The sequence below is a fragment of the Cervus elaphus genome, chromosome 21 (genome assembly GCF_910594005.1).
Source record: "Cervus elaphus chromosome 21, mCerEla1.1, whole genome shotgun sequence".
In the NCBI taxonomy this organism is placed as follows: Eukaryota; Metazoa; Chordata; class Mammalia; order Artiodactyla; family Cervidae; genus Cervus; species Cervus elaphus.
Genome location: NC_057835.1, coordinates 12,688,105 through 12,707,164, shown reverse-complemented (window position 1 = coordinate 12,707,164; position 19,060 = coordinate 12,688,105). Strand labels below are relative to the sequence as shown.

General features: G+C 50.5%; 1 protein-coding gene across 1 annotated transcript in view; it reads left to right on the top strand.

Annotated features, from left to right (window-relative positions):
• Nucleotides 1-19,060, top strand: part of TG (thyroglobulin) — a 235,546-nt gene that overhangs the window by 197,891 nt on the left and 18,595 nt on the right. The window contains exons 44-45 of the mRNA XM_043880093.1: nt 13,700-13,881; nt 16,383-16,490. Of these exons, the coding sequence (XP_043736028.1) occupies nt 13,700-13,881; nt 16,383-16,490 (290 nt within the window). The remainder of the gene's footprint in view (nt 1-13,699; nt 13,882-16,382; nt 16,491-19,060) is intronic.

The window sequence follows — 19,060 nt, the reverse complement described above, 5'->3', positions numbered from 1 at the left end:
TTGCTTGCTTATTATTTTCAAGACAGTCACTGAAAAGCTACATGTACAGAAGCTCTGTAAGGACTTTAGGAGATGGTAGTGGGGGTGGGGTTCAGAAATAAGACACCTGCTGTGTTGTGAACAACACAGACACAGACACATCCAGAAACTGCATCTGTGAATGTATGAATCACAGTGGGAAACTACCAGCAAGGCTGACTGAGAGCTCTGTAGCCTCAGAGTTCCAGGCTGTGCTTACCCCCTGTACCCACGAAGGATGCTTATCCCATGGAGGCTGGGAGAAGGAGAGGCAGGGGGATGAAGGGAGTCTGGTAGGGAAGCCCAGACTCGAGCCTTGTGGTGGCTTGTTGGAGACACAGCAAGGTGTGAGGGACTCGCGGGGTCGTTTATCTGCCTGAGCACATGCTTCCTGCTCAGACCAGAGAAGCCATCACTCCTCACTAGGATGCGGCCACCCCTAGGAAGGGGTCGGGCACCCTGGACCCTGGCCCACCCCCCCTCCCTGTCCAGCTGCTCCTGATGGCCCTCTAGGTTGTCAGCCTGGGATGGTGGGCCCAGCGCATGACACACACAGAGGACACTCAGTGTTGGGTCAGTCTGACTCTGTTGACTATAAGGCAGTTTCATTGGAATTAATAACAGCAAATAAGGATCATTAACACAGCCGAACGGGATCTGTCATCCTTTGGATGATTCTATTCCCTTGTGTAATCTACCTCCCATGGGGGAATCTATCTTAGAGCAAAAGAAAAAGAAATACAAACCACCATTTTGAGATGAGATATATTAATATATAAAGGTATTATCACAGCATTAATTGTTATAGCAAAACATTGGAAGCAACTCAAATTTCCATGAATGGGGAAATGGTTAACTGAATGAAGATACACACAAACTATTGAATATATATAATGCAGGTTGTAAAAAGAATGAACCAGGTACATCTCTCCTGCCTTGAGGGTGCCTGTGATATGTTGTTGAATGGAAAACAAAAGTCAGAACCCAGAGGAGTGTAAAATTAAGGTAGTATTCGTATATTAAAAAAAAACTGTATATCTGTAAATATGTAAATGTGTATAATTTTATATATTTCTATATGAAAGGATACACAGCAAACAATTAACATGGGCTATCTCAGGAGGTGCATTGGTGTGAAAAAGAATTTTCATAATACTATGAATTTAGTATTATGAACATTACTAACATACCTATGTACCCATTATCTATAACATACATGATATGTGTATGCCTATACAGGTATGTATGGGCTTCTCTGGTGGCTCAGTGGTAAAGAATCCAACTGCCAATTCAGGCTATATGGGTTCGATCCCTAGTCCAGGAAGATGCCCTGGAGAAGGAAACGGCTACCTACTTTAGGATTCTTGTCTGGAGAACCCCATGGAGCCTAGCATGCTACAGTCCATGGGGTTGCAGTCGGAAACGACTTAGTGACTGAACAACACCATCTGTATGTGTATAAACAGAGAGCATTGTGTGTGCGTTTGTGTGTGTGTGTGTATTGGGAGGTGGCATACAGCAAAGCTTAGTCACTATCAGCTTCCATCGGGTGACTCACAGCCGTGAAGAAGGAATTTTGCCTCCGATCCATCTCTGTTTTTCTGCCAAGCACTCATCTATGCCTCAGCCCTTTATTTCAAGGGTCTGCAACTTGGTTATGAAACAGACTGAGGGTTTCACTCAGGAAACACTGAAACAATGTCTCTATCCACCACTAGCCCTGGGCTTTTCTTTAAAGCAGAGGCTCTTCAAATTACTTTTGATTAAGTCTGTCATCAGTTAAAAAGTAGTAAGCTTAGTCATTCGAGTATAAATAATATACAGGCATAGTCCTATACTAATTGTTATAAAAGATTCACAAAAACAGAATGTTTTAAAGCATGAGAAAGAAATGAATGTCCTTTCTTGCTGCATGCTCTATATACTCCGTGTGGGAGACAACGCCCTACGGCACGGGCAGGATGGAAAGACATGCGCGTCGGCCCTGGATTCCCTTCCATGCAGTTCCTCATTTCACATGGCCTGGCAGGGGAGGACTCGGGAAGCTTTGTGTAGAAGATATTATATCCTCGCAGCTCTGAGTCTTTGGACCATGCACTGAAAATGCATCCTAGCCCATCTCCAACCTTAGAGAGACGGGAAGAACTACATTCCTGGGAGCTTAGGGAGCCTCCTAGAGAGGTGGGGGGAAGCAGACCCTGGCAGCAAATTCCAGCTAATGCCACACGGCATCGCGCAGAGCTCCCTGCGCTCTGCAGTGGGTCCTTGGTGGGTGTCCGTGTTAAATACAGCAGTGTGGACATGTTGATCCCAGGTGACGGACCTGGTGCTGGGGTTGACTGTAGGGCAGCTCAGGTTTATATTTTGGGGGTGATGCCAGCCCAGTGGAAGAGGATGGTCTGCGGCTGCCTTGGTCTTTCCTCTCCCGGCAGCATCTTGGGATTTTGCCAGCTCTGCCCTGAATCTCTGAGCCCCCACGGCAGGGAGCCTGGATCCAAAGGACTAGGAACCCTCCCTAGCAATGTGTTTCCTTTCCTCTCATTGAGTTTCCCTTAGAGGCTTTCAAGGAGCTGTTTCCTTGGTCCACTTGCAAAGAAAGATGGTGTCTGCAGAAGAGAGCTCTCTGCCCACATCTGGAGGTGGGTGGGGGGCCAGGCTCCAGATCAGAGAACTGGCTGGGAGGTCGGGATGCAGCAGCGCTCGGCTCTGTTCCGGTCTCTGCTTGTATCCAAACCCCGTCCCTGCCAGTGCTCCCTTAGCGCCTTTGTTCTGGTTGGACTGTCCCCGTCTTACTTCCCTTCTGTGTTTGTCCTCCTGTGAACAGACAGTAGTGAAGCCATTGGCAGGGTCTTGGGAGACTATGTCCCCCTGGGAACTCACCGAGGGGCTGACTGGAAAATTGGGAGGAAGAAGGATGCGGTAACAGTCAGACTTGGGGCTCAGTGCACACTTGCAGAGCCATCACATGTACATGCCTACATCTCCTGGACTGACCTGTACCTCCAGCCCGACTCTCTTATCTCCCACCCAGGCTTTTCCCTTGAACCCTAGACTGGCTTAGCCCAAGGTCTACTTGGCATCCTCACTTAGATGTCCCATCGCTTCTCACTCTTAACACAGTCAAAGGAACTGCTGATTCCACTTATGCCCTCCCCCGACCCCAACCAGCTTGTCCTCTACTGTCTTCACCATCATAATAAATAGCAACTCCTGCTTCTGCAGGCACAGGCTCCAAACCTCTCTTGCTTCTAGCTTTCCATCAGCACGTCTGTGTGGCTTTATCTTCAGAATGTTTCCAGCCCTCTCTCCCCACCGCTTCTGCCTTCACCCTGACCCATGTCATCATCTTTCTCCAGGATTTTTATAATGGCTGCCAACCATCGTCCAGCTTCTGGTTTTGCCTCCTATGAGGTGTAAGAACACCGTGGCTGGAGTAATCCCTTCACAGGATAAGTCACATCCCTTCACTCCTCAGAGTCCTCCAGCGGCCTCAGCTCACACAGGGGAAAAGCCACAATCCACCATGACCAGTATCTGATGTGGTCCCTTTGGTCTTTGACCTCATCTCCTGCAGCTCCCCTCTTGCACACTCTGCTTTAGCCCAACTGGTCCCTGCGGCGGTCCTCAGATCTGCTGAGCACACTCCCACCTCAGGATCTTGGCACTTTCTGTTACCTCTTCTAGAATGTTCTTTGGCTGTGCTGGTTCTTTGTTGCAAGGTGCAGACTTCTCTAGTTGTGGTTCGTTGGCTTAGTAACTCTGTGGCATGTGGGACCTTAAGTTCCTGACCAGGGAGTGAACCCTCAAAGTGGGGTTCTTAACCACTAGACCACCTAGGATGTTCTTCTCCAGGTAACTCACTGCCTCACCCCCTTTAGGGTCTGTTTCTTCAGAAAGAACTTGCTGGACCACTTTGGTGGAGAGGGTACCACACCCTGAGCATCCTCTCTCTTGCTTATCCTGCTCTCCATCCTCAGCAGTTGTACCCCTGAATGTTCTCTATTTGTCTATCATATTTCTTCCTCCACTAGAATGTGAGCACATATCAGTCGCCCTGAGCTCAAAGACTTTATCTATTTTGCTTTCTTCTATATCTTTGGTGCCTATAAAAGTGTCTGGTACACATTAAATGCTCAATGAATCTTTGTTAGTTTGAAAGAATAAAATTATGGATCTGACTTAGGAATCTTCCAGGAAATATTGGGTTGACCAAAACCAATAATTCATCCCCAACCAACTTTATGGATCAGGGATTATTATCACTAATTTTCCAATGGGAAACCAGTTCAGAGAGAAGTCAGAATTCAAATCCAAGTCTGTCCAACTCCAAAGGCACTCTATTTCTATCCCAGACTTCTGGGAAAAGCCAGCCTTCCATTCATGAGCTTGGCATCCACCAATGACAGCGTGCTGGGTGCTCACACAGACAGGAACTCAGGTAGAATCAGGATCACTCAATGTAAAGGGCTTTTCAGTTCCTCCCACACTCTTCTTTTATCTCAGCCATACGGCCATGAGGTCCATACTCATGAAGCAACATTTAACACCATTGTATTGAGGAAGAAACTTGTTTTGAGAGCATTGATGCTGTCCTAAGGTCATCTAGGGGCTTCCCTGGTGGCTCAGATGGTAAAAAGTCCACCTGCAATGCAGAAGACCTGGGTTCAATCCCTGGGTCAGGAAGATCCCTTGGTGGGGAAAATGGCAACCCAGTCCATTATTCTTGCCTGGAGAATCTCATGGACCGAGGAGCCTGGTGGACTAAAGTCCGTGGGGTCGCAAAGAGTCAGACACCACTGAGTGACTAAACATGCACATACAACGGGTCACCTAACTAGTCATTTGCAAAGCCGAGTCTCCACTGCAGGTCCTCTAGCTCCAGTTGGGGGTGCTTTCTGCATTCAACTCTAGGAAACTGGGCGGGGGGGTGGGGCAGTGTGGAAATGCACTAGCAACATCTACACCCTACAGGCAGATCATGGCCCAGAGGAGTCCTCAGAATCCTGCCTGACACAGAGCTGCCATGGACCAGTGTGGATACCCAAGTGGGAACCACGCTATCAGCTGCCCTCTGGATGTGGCGTTGAAGTTCCTCTTTTATTTCCAACAACCCTGCTCTCGCTTGCCCTCCGGGTTACCCTGCCTTGTCTCAGCCTGCTTGTGACCTGCATTCAGGGTTGGGCTGTGGGTTTCTCCATTTCCCCCTGGACCGCTCTGTAGCACTTGAGTCCTACTGCCATTAGTCAAGGAGAAGCCCAGGGTGGCACATCCCCAAGGACCTTCATCCTAGCAATTCCTTCTCCCCAATCCTCCCTCCATCCATATGACTCCGCCTCTCACACCCTGTCTGTGCTGAAAGCAGGACAAGTCCACTAGAACAGGGTCTCAGGCATGTTTTCCCAGCACAGAGACCTGCTCAACTAGTCATGGGACGCTTAACAAGACCACTTACTCTGCCCCCAACACTGTGCTAGGTGTTTGGGACATAAATAAAATTAAATTCCTGCCCTCGAGGAGCTCACAGTCAAGGAACAAAATAAAGAATGAGCAAAAATAAATCACTAAAAGGCAGTTTGATACACACTGTTTGGAGAGACAGACACCTACTGCAGGACCTCTGTGCAGTCAGGGAAGAGGGGGTCATTGGACCCGCGGTGGCACTGACCGCAGAAGGGACCCAGTGATGATGGACCTGGCCAGTACCCCGCCCCCGAGCTGTCTGTCAACAGAGCGGAAAGTGTCCTGGGTGTCCACGGATTGTAATCAGGAGAATTTGAGCTCACTAGAGCCTGAGCCTCAGTTTCCCTATCTGTAAAATCGGGAGATTATTAGTACATATCCCCATAAAGATGTTGAAAGAAAAAATACAGGCAGCTGTAGCCTGTGCTCAATAAATATTAGCTTTTCCCTTGATTCTTTAACTGTGCTATGACAATCAGTATCAAAGTTATTGTCCCCAGTCCATAGAATGATCCCGAGAAGGCAGGAATACAAAGAGCGTACGATCACTGAACCACCTCGTCTGACCTGCGCCAGTTTTCCAAATCGTGGCAGATACACACACATGCTTTCCTCTCATCCACCCTTGCATCAGTACCATCCAGAACCCAACCCACAAACACACACCATCCAGCTTCCCAGGGAAAGTCATGAGAGAGATAGATAGACGTCCCTACCACCCCAAGTGAGCCCCTGACTCACCCGTCCGTCACAGCAGCGGAGACCCAATAAATTCCCTCAGCGCAAAGAGGGTGGGTAGGGTTTCCAGCGAGTCCATGTGAAGACCCTCAGCCCCCAGCACCCCAGGCCGCCTGTGGCCCACCCGAGGAGCCTTAATGACACCAGCAGAGTTAACCACGTACCGGTGGTGCATCGGCGCTCCCTGAGATGCCTGGGATGGCTCTGTTCACAGAGAACGATCTTATTTTCTGAAGTAGCAGCTTTCCGTTGAAATTCTTCTTCAGTCACCGTGGTGGGGATTTTTCCCTCTTTTCTCTCTCTCTCTCTCTTCCTAACTGGTGAAATTGACAGTCTGCCTACATTAACCGGGCATTAATTTGCATGATCAAAAGCAGATTTGTTCCAAGAGGCAACGCTGTGCCTTCCCCTCCAAGCACAAGCATCTCCAAGGAAGGCGAGAAAAAAACCATGATCGGCCCCCGCCGCGTTGCCCCTGAGCTTGGCCGGGAGTTGGCCTCGTCCAGGAGCAGGTGGGGCGGGGGCCCTGTAGGGAACGGGGAGGGGGGCAGCCCGTCTGAGAGTTGGAAAGTGGCACCTGGCAGCCCCAGGAGCTGGCATGAGCCCCAGCCCGGGAAAACCATGCCTTTGGTGACAGATTACAGCAGAGGGGCGTGCCAGAGTCTCAGGGAGCACATGGATTTCCTGTGGGGAGAGAGGGGGACTGCCGCACCAAATCCCCGGCCCTTTGGGGTAAAGAGATGCGAGGGTCCGGACCCTGGACATCCTGGGGCCCTCTGGAGAGCCAGGACCCAGAATAAGAAAAAACAGGTCAGGATTCCTTGCAGTGAAGGCAGCTGAAGCAGTCTGAGAGCTGCCAACTCTTTAATCTTTGAATGGGCACAGGGCAACCAACCCTGTAGTTAAGCGAGAACTTCTGTGTTTTTTTTCTTCTTTTAAAATGTATTTTTAATTGGAGGATAATTGCTTTACAATGTTGTGTTGGTTTCTGCCATACAGCAACATGAACCAGCTATCTGTGAGTGTGTATATATATACATCCCCTCTCTCCTGAGCCTCCCTCCCACCCCTCTAGGTCATCACAGAGCCCCGAGCTGAGCTCCCTTTTCTGTACGGCAGCTGCCCACTAGCTAGATGTTTTACACATGGTGGTGCGTGTATTTCCATGCTACCCTGGAGCAGGAAATGGCAACCCCATCAGTAGTCTTGCCTGGAGAATCCCATGGACAGGGGAGACTGGCAGGCTACCATCCATGGGGTCGCAAGAGTTGGACACGACTCAGCGACTAAACCGCCACCGTGCTGCTCTCTCGGGCCGCCCCACCCTCTCTTTTCCTCACTGTGTCCACGTGTCTGCATCTGCATCTCTACACCTGCATCTCTACCCTGCATCTCTGCATCTGCATCTCTGTTCTTGCCCTGCAGATAGGCTCATCAGTACCGTTTTCTTAGATTCCACGTGTATGCGTTACTGTATGGTATCTGTTTTTCTCTTTCTGACTGACTTCACTCTGTATACCAGGTTCTAAGCTCATCCGCCTCAGTTCAGTTGACTCAACGTTGTTCCTTTTTATAGCTGAGTAATATTCCATTGTGTATATATACCACAGTCTTTTTATCCATTCGTCTGTCGACGGACGTCTAGGTTCCTTCCGTGTCCTGGCTATTGTTAATAGTGCTGCAATGAATATTGTGTTACATGTGTCTTTCTGAATTATGGTTTTCTCAGGGTATATGCTCAGTAGTGGGATTACTGGGTCATAGGGTAATTTTAGTCCTAGTTTTTAAGGACTCTTAGACAAAGGTCACAGCACCCAACCCTGGGAGCTGTACTGAGACCCCTCCCCGCTGGTGCTGTAACCACCCGATCCTCAGTGTCGTCACTCACCCTAGTGAGTATCTCACCCTAGTCTCAGTATTCCCTGCCTGTGCTCTGGGAAGAGAAAACCAGGGATCAACGGGTTTGACTCATCCCCCAAAAACAGTAAAATTATTTTCTGACTGTGCCAGTAAAAGATGAATATAAGCCAGGCTGGATTCATTATTTTTTTTTAAGATTTTCTGATGCAGGCCATTTTTTAAGTCTTTACTGAATCTGTTGCAATATTGCTTCTGTCTTATGTTTTGGATTTTTGGCCCTGGGTTGTGTGGGATCTGAGCTCCCCAGCCAGGGATGAACGTGTACCCGCTGCATTGGAAGGTGAAGTCTTAACCACGGACTGCCAGGGAAGTCCTTGGATTCATTAGTATATGTTCATTATTATTGTTATTATATTTATTTTTTCTTCTGATTAAAAACAATTAAAAGGAACATCTTATCATGGCCCCTACAATTATGACAGGGCCTGGCAAGAGGCCTGCTTGAAGGTGAAGTCAGCCTTTGGTCGGGTCACTTCCACACCCAGGGGTCAGGGCAGGAGGGGTCAAGACAAACTCTCTGCGGGCTTACCTCATGGCTCTGGAGGAACGTTGTAACCCCCCACCCCCAGCCCCCACCAAAGAGATCAGGCTCCTGGCTCATAGAGTTTATGTCCCAGGGAAAGGACAGTGACAGTGGTGGGTAAACAAAGGAAATAGGAATTTCAGATCATGGAATGTGCTCTGAAGAAAGCTGTACCAGTAACAGGAGAGAAAAGGCGGCAGTGGGGGAAAGCACTTTGCAGGGAGGTCGGGGAGGGGACTTCCGCTCCTGAGTGATGAGAAGGGCCAGCCGTGAGGGCAGCCAGTTGAGGAGCTGGTGCAAAGACCCCAGGTAGGGCTGGTTTGGGGGGCGAGAAGGCCAGATGCTGTAAACCCAGTGGGTGATGGAGGGAGCAGTAAGAGAGGAACGCAGACCTGTTAGGCCATCTGAACGGCGACTGGATTCTACTTGCAGGGGGCAGTTATTAGAAAGTTTAAGCTAGAGAATGATACCCCTGATCTGTGAATTTGAAGAGCGTTCTGGCAGCTCTATGGAAAACTGACTGTGGAAAGATAACAAATGACTTAGAGACCAGACTGAGGTCCACTGCGAGGTCCAGGGGACAAGCTGGTGCACTGATAGGGTTAAAGACACGGAAGCGGTGAAACGAAACGTGCTCAGAGTGGGGATATGTGTAGGATGGGCAGTTGGGTGGGTGAGCGGGGGGGTTCAGGAACAGGTTCATAGCTATAGATACAGATCTGGAAGAAAACCAGGAAATCTTGATGTTGCAGAAAGCCAAGAAAGCAACGTGTTTGTGAAAGGAAGCTGAGGTCAAGGGTAGAACGTCATTGGAAATGGTGTGAGATGAGGGCAGAGATCTGACCCCTGGACCGGACAGGATGTAGGTCCCGGGGGCCCTTGATAAGGGCTGTACTGGGGGTGAGGGGAAGGCCTGAGTGATGAGCGTAGGCTGAGGAGGGAGTGAGGAAGCGATCGTGTGCTTCCCAAACCCACCCTCTTTCTGCTTCACCCCCAGCTCCGCTGGACACCAACCCTTGACAGCTTCCACTACCACTTCCTTCATTGACACGGTACCTCTTCGACTTTACCAGGCTGTTCTGTGGGAAGGTCTGTGTCCTGCTCTTTTCAAACCTCTCAGCTGCTGGCCACAGTAGGTCTCTAACATATGCCCATTAAAGGAAAGAGGATTTGTGTCTCCAGGTACCCTGGAGCTCTAGAGAATTCAGGGGCGTTTGTCCATTCACTCCTCCTTTCAGCGTGCACCTGATTGCCTTTGGGGATGCTGCTCTGGGTCTCCCTCTCCTCTAGCGAACGGTGTCACCACCGTTTTGCATAACTTCAAGGAGGGGAGAGCCAGGGGCTCCTGGGCTTCCTGCCAGGGCTTTGTGGAGCTGGGGACACTGACCAGCAATGAATCTTATGAGGCCACATGCAGAGCCAAGTCTGAACCTCACATTCAGTTCCCTAGGCCACCAGCTTGCAAGGTGACTCTAAACCCCTCTGCAGTCTCTAAAGCCTCCCCAGGGCTCCTCTAACTGTTCTGTGGGGCATATTCAGGGCAGTCCCTTAAAACCACACAGCTCAGATGTGCCAATCCCTGATGGCCCTTAATGAGCACATGCCCAGCAAACCCGCCTCTGAGGAAGGTCCTGCCTGTAATTACAGCTTGTGCCACTGGCCCCCAGCTTGGCAGTCACGTGGTGGCCCCACTCCCTCCTGCTGCCTCTTTAATTAAACCAGCAACGGCATCTGTGCTTCTGTCCGTGCCAAGCAGGAAGAGACCTGGGTCTTGCTGAAATCAGGCCCTTCGCATCCTCACGTGCCCCCCTGGGGCCCAGGTCCACACTCCAGCCGTCTCTCCAGACTAGTGACCCTGGACACTGTCATGTCCCAGCTCATCTGAGCAGCTCAGATCCTCTTAGACTGTGAAATGAATCGCAGTTTCGTGGCAGCAGAAACTGGGCCCTTCCCTTCAGCATTTTAGCTGTGGAACTGTTCAGCTTGTTCGAGGTGCTTCTGGTAAGGCCCAGGGCTTGACGGCGTGCTGCTCCTAAAAGCGGCCTCTTTGTGGAAAGAATTTCCGTAGCACCAGGACAAGGTCAGTCGTTCTCCAGCAGTGATTCAGAAGAGGAGTTCCAAGGGTCTGGACCCACAGCCAAGGGGACCAGCACGGATCAGGTCTTACTGTAAAACACGAGCTCCCCTGCGCCAGCTGAGCTGGGCCCAGGGTTGAGGCTGCATGCATCCATCAGGAGGCATCATGCTAACAGTGTGCGTGTTTAACCTCAGGACAGTTTAATGAAGAGGGCAACATTATTGTGCCCATTGCACAGAGGAGAAAACAAAGGCAGAGAGGGCTTTAGTAACTTGCTCGTGAAGCACATCTAAGACCTAGCAAAGCTGGCACCCAAGTCCAGGTCTTTCCAGCTTTGGGGATTTGAATCTAGGAGGTTTGACTTTGGACTTGCGACTTCTCCTGTGTTATTTCTACGAAGCTCAGGGTCTTCACTATTCATTTTATTCAGCACTTACTGAGCACTGCGCTGAGTCCTGTGGTTCAGGGGTTCCTCGGTGGTTCTGGAACATGAGAACAGGAATAGTCCCTGGGGATTCAGCAAACCATCCTGGAGGCACCCAGGGGCCCCTGCCTGCATCTGGGACAAGGAAGAAAAGTAATCACTACATCTACTGACCACGTGTGCCCAGAGCTGTGCTATGCCCTGTATATTAAAGTTTTGTTGGAATTTGACAGTGATTCTATGCAACTGCCCAACTCATATGGTGATTTTGGTATTTCAGTGACATAGACATGCTAAATGTTTAGCAATAATCAGAGTTATGTGAATGGTGACTAATATAATTTTGGAGATAAAATATTTCAAAAACTCAGAAAAGGGCAGAGAATAACATGATGATTTCCCCCTAAACTATTAGAAGATAGTGAAGTCAATTAGATTGTAGGCAAGCATTTTGAATAGACTAGATTAGACTAGAATAGAATACAATACAATGAAAACTATCAGATACATCATAGATGTTAACAACAATGAGAATGAGTGTTACTTGTGAACATTACTACAGGCCTTTAAGTGTGATTCCTTTGAGTTATTTCCTTTTGAGTGATTCCTTTGAGTGTGACTTTGTGTGTGATTCCTCATGTATCCAATGTCTTTTTTTTATTATAGATCATGATCAGAAATATTTGATAATGTATGCACTGTATAATAAACCCATGTTGATATAATAAACACTGATACTGTAAGCACATTGCTATTCAGATTTAACAGGTATTAGTATTTTTTGCCATATTTGCTTCAGATCTTTTTCCAAGAAATAACCCACCATAGATAGAATTCAGACTAAGCCATCTTTGCACCCCTCTCCCTATCTCCTTTCCTCATCTCTCCTGAAGCTAGTGTGTAGCCACCAGCAGATATGCTTCTGATCAGTGATTCACCCAGGTCCAGGCTCTTGGTGAGACAGGCTAAAGGCAGCACAGCCTGTGACCCCAGTGGGTTGTGTCTCAGACAGCAGGGATTCCTTACTGATCACACCCACTCCTTGAATTCTAAGCACAGGTCCGGTGTGCTTGGGAATGTTTAGGAAAACAATCTAAACACGTCAGGATGTCCTGATAAGCACATGTCAGTGTTGACCTAAGAGTCTAGAAATAAGTAAACACACATCCTAGGGCTGTACAAGAGCCAAGGGGCCTGGACCTCACACATGGGAGCTGCGTCTCCCTCCGCCCCTTGTCTTCAGAAATAAGGAAACTGAGTCTTGGGAGGGAGGACATGGCTCTCCCCAGACTCTCCCAGGCAGACAGGACAAGTAAGGAAGGGAAGAAGGACGAGGAGGAAGACAAATACCATACGACTTCACTCGCAGGCGAAACAAGCAACTGAACAAACCAAACCAAGCAGCAATAAACACGCAGACACGGCGGGGGGCAGATTAGCGGTAATGGGTGGCGGGGGAGAGGGCAAAACGGGTAAAAGGGACTGACTTCAGTTTCATTTACTGTCTCAAGCGTATGTGATGGGATGGAAACTAAACCTTTGGTGGTGAGCTCACGGTTGGGTACCCAGAAGTAGGAATAGAATGCTGTACACATCCAACTCATCTAATGTTATAGACCAGTGTTACTTCAGTTTAAAAACAAATTTTGAAAAGAAGAGAGAAGGAAGCAAATGAGAAAGAAAGGAAAGACGGGAGGGAGGGAAAGAGGAAGGAAGAAAGACAGGAAGGAAAGGAGGAAAGAGAGGAAGGAGAGGAAAGGACTCATTTCCAACTGGATGCCCGTCCCCAGAGAGGGGATGCCATCCCCAGAGAGGTGCCTGGGTACCCCTCCCCATCCCCGCCCATCCTCTGTGAAATCGCCCTGCCCCCGCCCTCTCACCCCGCTGTTTCTCTGCATAGCACCTGTCCCGGATGAACGCCTAACTATTTGCTTATTTTCCACCTCCACCTCTAGAACATGAGGCCTGTGAGAGCAGGGAAGCTGGATCAGGGCCCCCTGAACAGCATGCTCAGGGCTGTTTCCCAGGCTGTTACCAGCAGAAGAGAGGGCGGAGACACCCTTACGTTGACTGCTTGACTCAGTGAAGGAGACAGGAGTCTGCTCTGCTCACAAGCCCATGTGACAAGCTGGCTGAGCAGGTCCCGTGCAGGAGCACCCACCGTGAGACCCGAGAGCAGCCTGCAGCAAAGGCTGGCATTCAGGGAGCGCTTGCGTATCGCCGGCGCCCTTTTCAGTGCTTCACCTTTAAATCTTCCTTGCAACCCTGCCTGGGTTGGTGGGGGCAGGCTCCGCTCTGTCCATTTTCAGGCTGGGAGAAGAGGGCCCAGAGAGGTACAGGTACTTGTTTAAGGTCACACAGCTGGAAGGAGGCAGCGCTGGGATTCGCACCCAGGCAGTCTGGCTCTAGCACAGATGGGCTTCACACCATCTTCCACTGCTTTCCAGAGAGAAACTTCTAGACCAGGTGTTCGAGCGATGCTGACTCGAGGCCTTTCAGAATCTGACCAGGTGATTTGCGTATCTTTTTCTTTTTCAAGCAATTTGAAGAAAGTCAAGGCCGGACCAGTAGCAAAACAGCCTTTTATCAGGCGCTGCAGAACTCCCTGGGCGGCGAGGCCGCGGACGCCGGCGTGCAGGCCGCGGCCACGTGGTACTACTCCCTGGACCACGACTCGGACGACTACGCCTCCTTCTCCCGCGCCCTGGAGCAGGCCACGCGGTGAGTCCCCCGGACGTGCGGGCCTGCCTCCACCGGGCGTGGGGATGCTCAGGCCTCCAGGGGAGAACCGGGGCACGGTGCCGGTGCTTTTCGCTGCCTCCTTCATTCAGTCCAAGGTGCGGGCTGCCTGCCCGCATGGGGGAGACTCGAGGGGTGACCCAGTCCTTCCCTCCATGGTGCTTGCGCCTGCTGTATACACCCTGCACATAGAAGCTGAGCTCAGCTATTGCTGATGGAGCACCAGGGAGGGGGGCGCTTGGTGCAGAAGGGACAGCCCAACCCAGCAGAGAGGACCCCACGTCCTCCAATCCAGTGGTCTGGACCTAGACTACCCTTGAGAACCATGTAGGGAGCACTCGAAGGGTGGGGCAAGAGCCCAGGCCTCATAAGCACTGGTATACATCTCTCAGATGGTTAAAAGTTCGCCTGCAGTACAGGAGACCTGAGTTCAATTCCTGGGTCAGGAAGATCCCCTGGAGGATGAAATGGCAACCCACATCAGCATTCTTGCTTGGAGAATCCCATGGACAGAGGAGCCTGGTGGGCTATAGTCCATGGGGTTGCAAAGAGTCCAACAGGATGGAGTGACTAAGCATGAAATGTATTTCAAGGGTCCCCCAAGTGACTCTGCTTTCTGGCCAGAATTCACCTTGCACAGGAAACACAGGCCTAGACAGGGGAAGGTTTGTGCCTGACGTCACACCTAGAATAGAGGACACAGGGCTTCTAAGGCCATGCAACCCCTTCCCCAGGATGCTGCTTCTATGCTCACTGTTTATGGGTCTTGCTGCTCAGGTTCACTGCTTCCAGCTTCCTTTCCTGGGGAAGTCTGCCCAGGTCCCCCACCCAGGAGTGGTTAGTGGATGCCCCCCACCCATGGCAGCCTCTGCCGTCCCCAGACCATCCCTCTCTCTCATCACAGTCAAGAAACAGCCAGGTTCCGTTTCTCTCTGCCTGTGGAGCCCCCGGGATGAGACCACAGCGGGGACTCTAGCTCTCGGGTCACCTGTGAGGCCCCCTTGGCATGGTCTGGTTCCCTGGCAGGCCCCCTCCATGAGGGGAGAATGTGGTCAGGGGGGTTCCGGCATCCTGTGGCTTCTTTCCTGTCCTCGGGGAGGTCCACGCTGGCCCTCGCTCGCTGTCCCTGGGGACAGAGCTGCTGTCGAGGCTCAGAGGCCCCTACTGAACTTGCTTGTGATGGAAAGAGCTGGACTGAAGGGTGCTGAGACGCGCTTCCCTGCTTGGTCTCTCTGCCCAGGAGCCTACGGTTTCCAATCAGAGCATCATTGGCTCTGAATAAAACTTTGTACCATCCCCTGGGACCTTGGGGACCAAGAAGGCTCTAATTTTCCCTCCAATGGAGAGTTCAGCTTTGAACCCTTTGAACCAAATGGCCAGCAGCTGTTCCTGGAGGCCCAGTCCCAGAATGGACCCTAAGGGCTCACAGATGTCCGACTCCTGGGCCCTGAGACGCTCACAGCCACGTCGGGACTGGCTCAGATCCATGTTGTGGAAAGAACTCAGGATAGAGTTCAGAAACCCATGTTCCTTCCTGTTCCATCTTTAGCCTGTATCTGTCTTTGAGAGCAATCCATGAGCCGGGGGCAGGAGCGGAGATCTGGAGATCTAAGGGAGGGCAGGTAACCCAGGAAGGCTTCACTTCTGAGGTGGACTCCAGATCTCCCACAGGTCCGGCCCTCTTTCCCTCCTGGCAAGACTGAGGCAACAGCCTCCATGGGCCTCCCTGCCTCCAGTGTCCTCATCACAGTGCTACCAGGTGGGCCTCTCTGGAGGTCTGCTCCCACCCCTGTCCTGCTCACTGCTCCTCAGGGACCCATAAGCTGAAGAGGGCTGCCTCCATCTGCACTTCCAGACTCACCCCGCCAGCCATGTGCTCTTTGAGAACCTTCCCTGTGAGCCCTAGAGGTGCTGGTCTCCACCTCCAGAGGAGGGGTATGCAGCCCTCCTCAGTGATGGACTTCCATGAGTCCATCACTTACCAGAATCTCTGCAGCGTCGGGCTCACGGGCCCCGTTTCTCAGCTGAGGACGTGGAGTGTCAAGGAGACGTGGAGATACTGTGTGGGATTCAAAGCCCGGTGGTCCCAGACCCTTGAGGTCTCCATCTCCTTTTTAAATGCATGATTATGTTCAGCTCCACAGTGTATTGTATTTATTTGACTATAAGATGTTTTGTTCCCAAGTTTTTGGGTAAAATTGATGTTCTGGGAAGATGATGCTCCCACGGGTCGCTTGACCCTGAGATGCGTCATATGGACCACAGCATGTGATCGTGGCCATCCATGAAGCAGGCTGGACTGTGCAGGGGGCCCAGCTGGGGCAAGAGGAAAGCCGGGGGTACGAGGAGCAGGCGTGTTCTCTGCTGCTGTGTGCAGAGGGGCTGGTCGCCCAGGGACCCTCGCCTGGGAGAGACCTTTACCCAGCACTGTTGTCTATAGAGCTGGGCATGGCTAGACACCCCCTCTGTCTTCCTCTCACCAGAGACTACTTTATCATCTGCCCTGTGATCGACATGGCCAGCCACTGGGCAAGGACGGTCCGAGGAAACGTCTTCATGTACCACGCTCCAGAAAGCTACAGCCACAGCAGGTAAGGTGGCCCTGTGGCCACGGTGGGTGTGGGCATGTGAAGGGAATCTGGCCGAGGGGCCCTGTCACTTCTGCGGTCCACAGGGTAACAGAGAACAGAGTGCAGGACCGCCATACAACTCCTGGTTCAATGACATGGAACACCTCGCTTAACTTTTCTGAGCCTTAGTTTTCTCATCTGAAAAATGGGTAGAATAGTAATCGCTGCTCTATCTCACAGCACTGTAGGAAGGGCATGTAGGATAAAAGATGTAGAAAGCAGTTTGCGATTGCAACATTAGCTATTCATTGGTTGACCTGGCTTGGGAGGAGGAGCCATCTTTATTAATCCTATATGTTTGTGCCTCTAAAAACTGAACAGTTAGCTTAATATAAGAAAATGACTTTCCAAAGTATAAAAAGATTTTTTGCAACAAAAGGAAATCATGATCACCTAGAGATACCATGTCCTAAACTCTAGAACCTCTAAATGTGACCTCTTAAGGAAAAAGGGGCTTGTAGATGTGAATAAACTAGGGAACCTGATGTGAAAAAACTGTCCTGAATTATCCCAAAGGATCCTAAATGCATTCATAAGTGTCCTTGTAAGAGGGAGGTGGGGAGATTTGCTACACATAGAAGAGGAGAAAGCAGAGCTTGAGTGATACACATATAAACCAGGAAATCCCAGCACCTCCAGAGTTGGAGGCATAAGGCATGGCTTCTTCTCTGGAGCCTCCAGAGGCAGCATGGCCCTGCCCATATCTGGATTTGGGCTCAATAAATCCGGTTTTGTCTCCAGAACCGTGAGACAGTAAATTTCTGTTACTACAAGTCACCAGAGTTTACAGTAATTTGTTACAGCAACTACAAGAAACTAATGCAGTCTCCCAAATATTCTAGTTTTCCTAAGCAAGCACTCACTGTTTACCTGGCTTCCCTTGACAGGTTTTTCAATTTGTAACACTGCACAGAATGTCTGGTAAAGAATTTTCCTGCAATGCAGGAGACCAGGTTGGATCCCTGGGTTGGAAAGATCCCCTGGAGAAGGGCATGGCAACCCACTCCAGTATTCTTGCCTAGAGAATCCCATGGACAGAGGAGCCTGGCAGGCTACAGTCCATGGGGTCGCAAAGAGTCGGACACGACTGATGGACTAACACACACACACACAACATCCATCTTTGTGAGGTCAGCAGTGTTGGGATGACCATCTGCATTTTACAGATAAAGAGTCTGAAGGTCAAGGAGCTTCACATGATTTCCCCAAGGTGGTTGGTTATAGAACAGTGAGCTACTCAGCTTCTCTGAGCCCCGGAGTTCTCTTTCCACGAAAATGTGCGGTTTCTCTGCTTAGAAGTATGTCAACCTGCTCCATTTCCTAGAGTCAAGCAACTGCCTCCAGGTTGGGGAAAGGAGAGTCGTGCCAGGCTAGGATTCTGCTGAGAAGGCAGTCAGTAGAGAAGGAAGAGGGTGGTGAGGACAGTTGAGGGTTTGGACAGAGATGAAAGGAAGCCTTGTAACCCCGTGGCCACCGCGTCCTGGGGGGCCGGGCGTGGGAAGTCGTTGGTAGAGTCTGCCTTGGCAGCACCTCCCACATGCCAGGGCTCTCAGGAACCCACGCCCAGTGCATTTCTTCAGTCTGGTCTGCCCTCCTCTCTTCTAAGGTAGAGGTTATAGCAGAAGTTGTGAGCCTCCAGAAGTAAGCTCATCAAAAGTCTTCAACATGTGCATGTACTTTTGGACTCCAGAATTTTTTTTGATAATTTTTTTCATTTATTTATTTGTTTTTGACTGTGCTGGGTCTCCATTGCTGCATGGGCTTTTCCTCTAGTTGCAGCGAGTAGGGGCTACTCTCTAGTTGGGGTGCGCGGGCTTCACATTACGGTGGCTTCTCTGGCGGCAGAGCATAGGCTCTAGGGCACGTGGACTTCAGCAGTTGCAGCACTCAGGCTTAGAGTCCCTGAGGCATGTGGGATCTTCCCAGACCAGGGATTGAACCTGTGTCCCCTACATTGGCAGGTGGATTCTTTCTTTACCACTGAGCCACCAGGGGAAGCCTGGACTCTAGAATTTATAAGTGGCAAAAAAAGAACTGCACCTATTATATGAGCACAGAAACAATGAAAACAAACATAATGAAAAGATCCACAGGATTCTGGCCAGAATCAGTAAAAGCTTTGACCCCATCTGAATTTGTTTCCACCCTGGGTGGGGGCGGTTAGAACAATAGTTCTGGAGGCCCACAGTGCGGAATCAAGGCAGGGGGCAGGGCCACGCTCCCCCTGGAGGCTGGAGGGGTTGATCTGCTCCAGCCCCACCCCCACCCCCTGCTTCCCGGGAGCCTCAGGCATTTCTTGGCTAGTAGGTGAACATCTTTCCACTGTGCGTCTATGTGCAAATTTCTCCTTTTTGTAAGGACAACAGTCCTACTGCACGAAGACTCACCCTAATGAGTTCCCTTTAACTTGGTTATCTCTGCAAAGACTTGGTTCCCAATGAAGGTCATATTCTGAGGTCCTAGAGGTAGGGGCTGCAACATGTCTTTTAAGGGGACCAGAATTCAATCCGAAGCACCACCCTTCTGAGTAA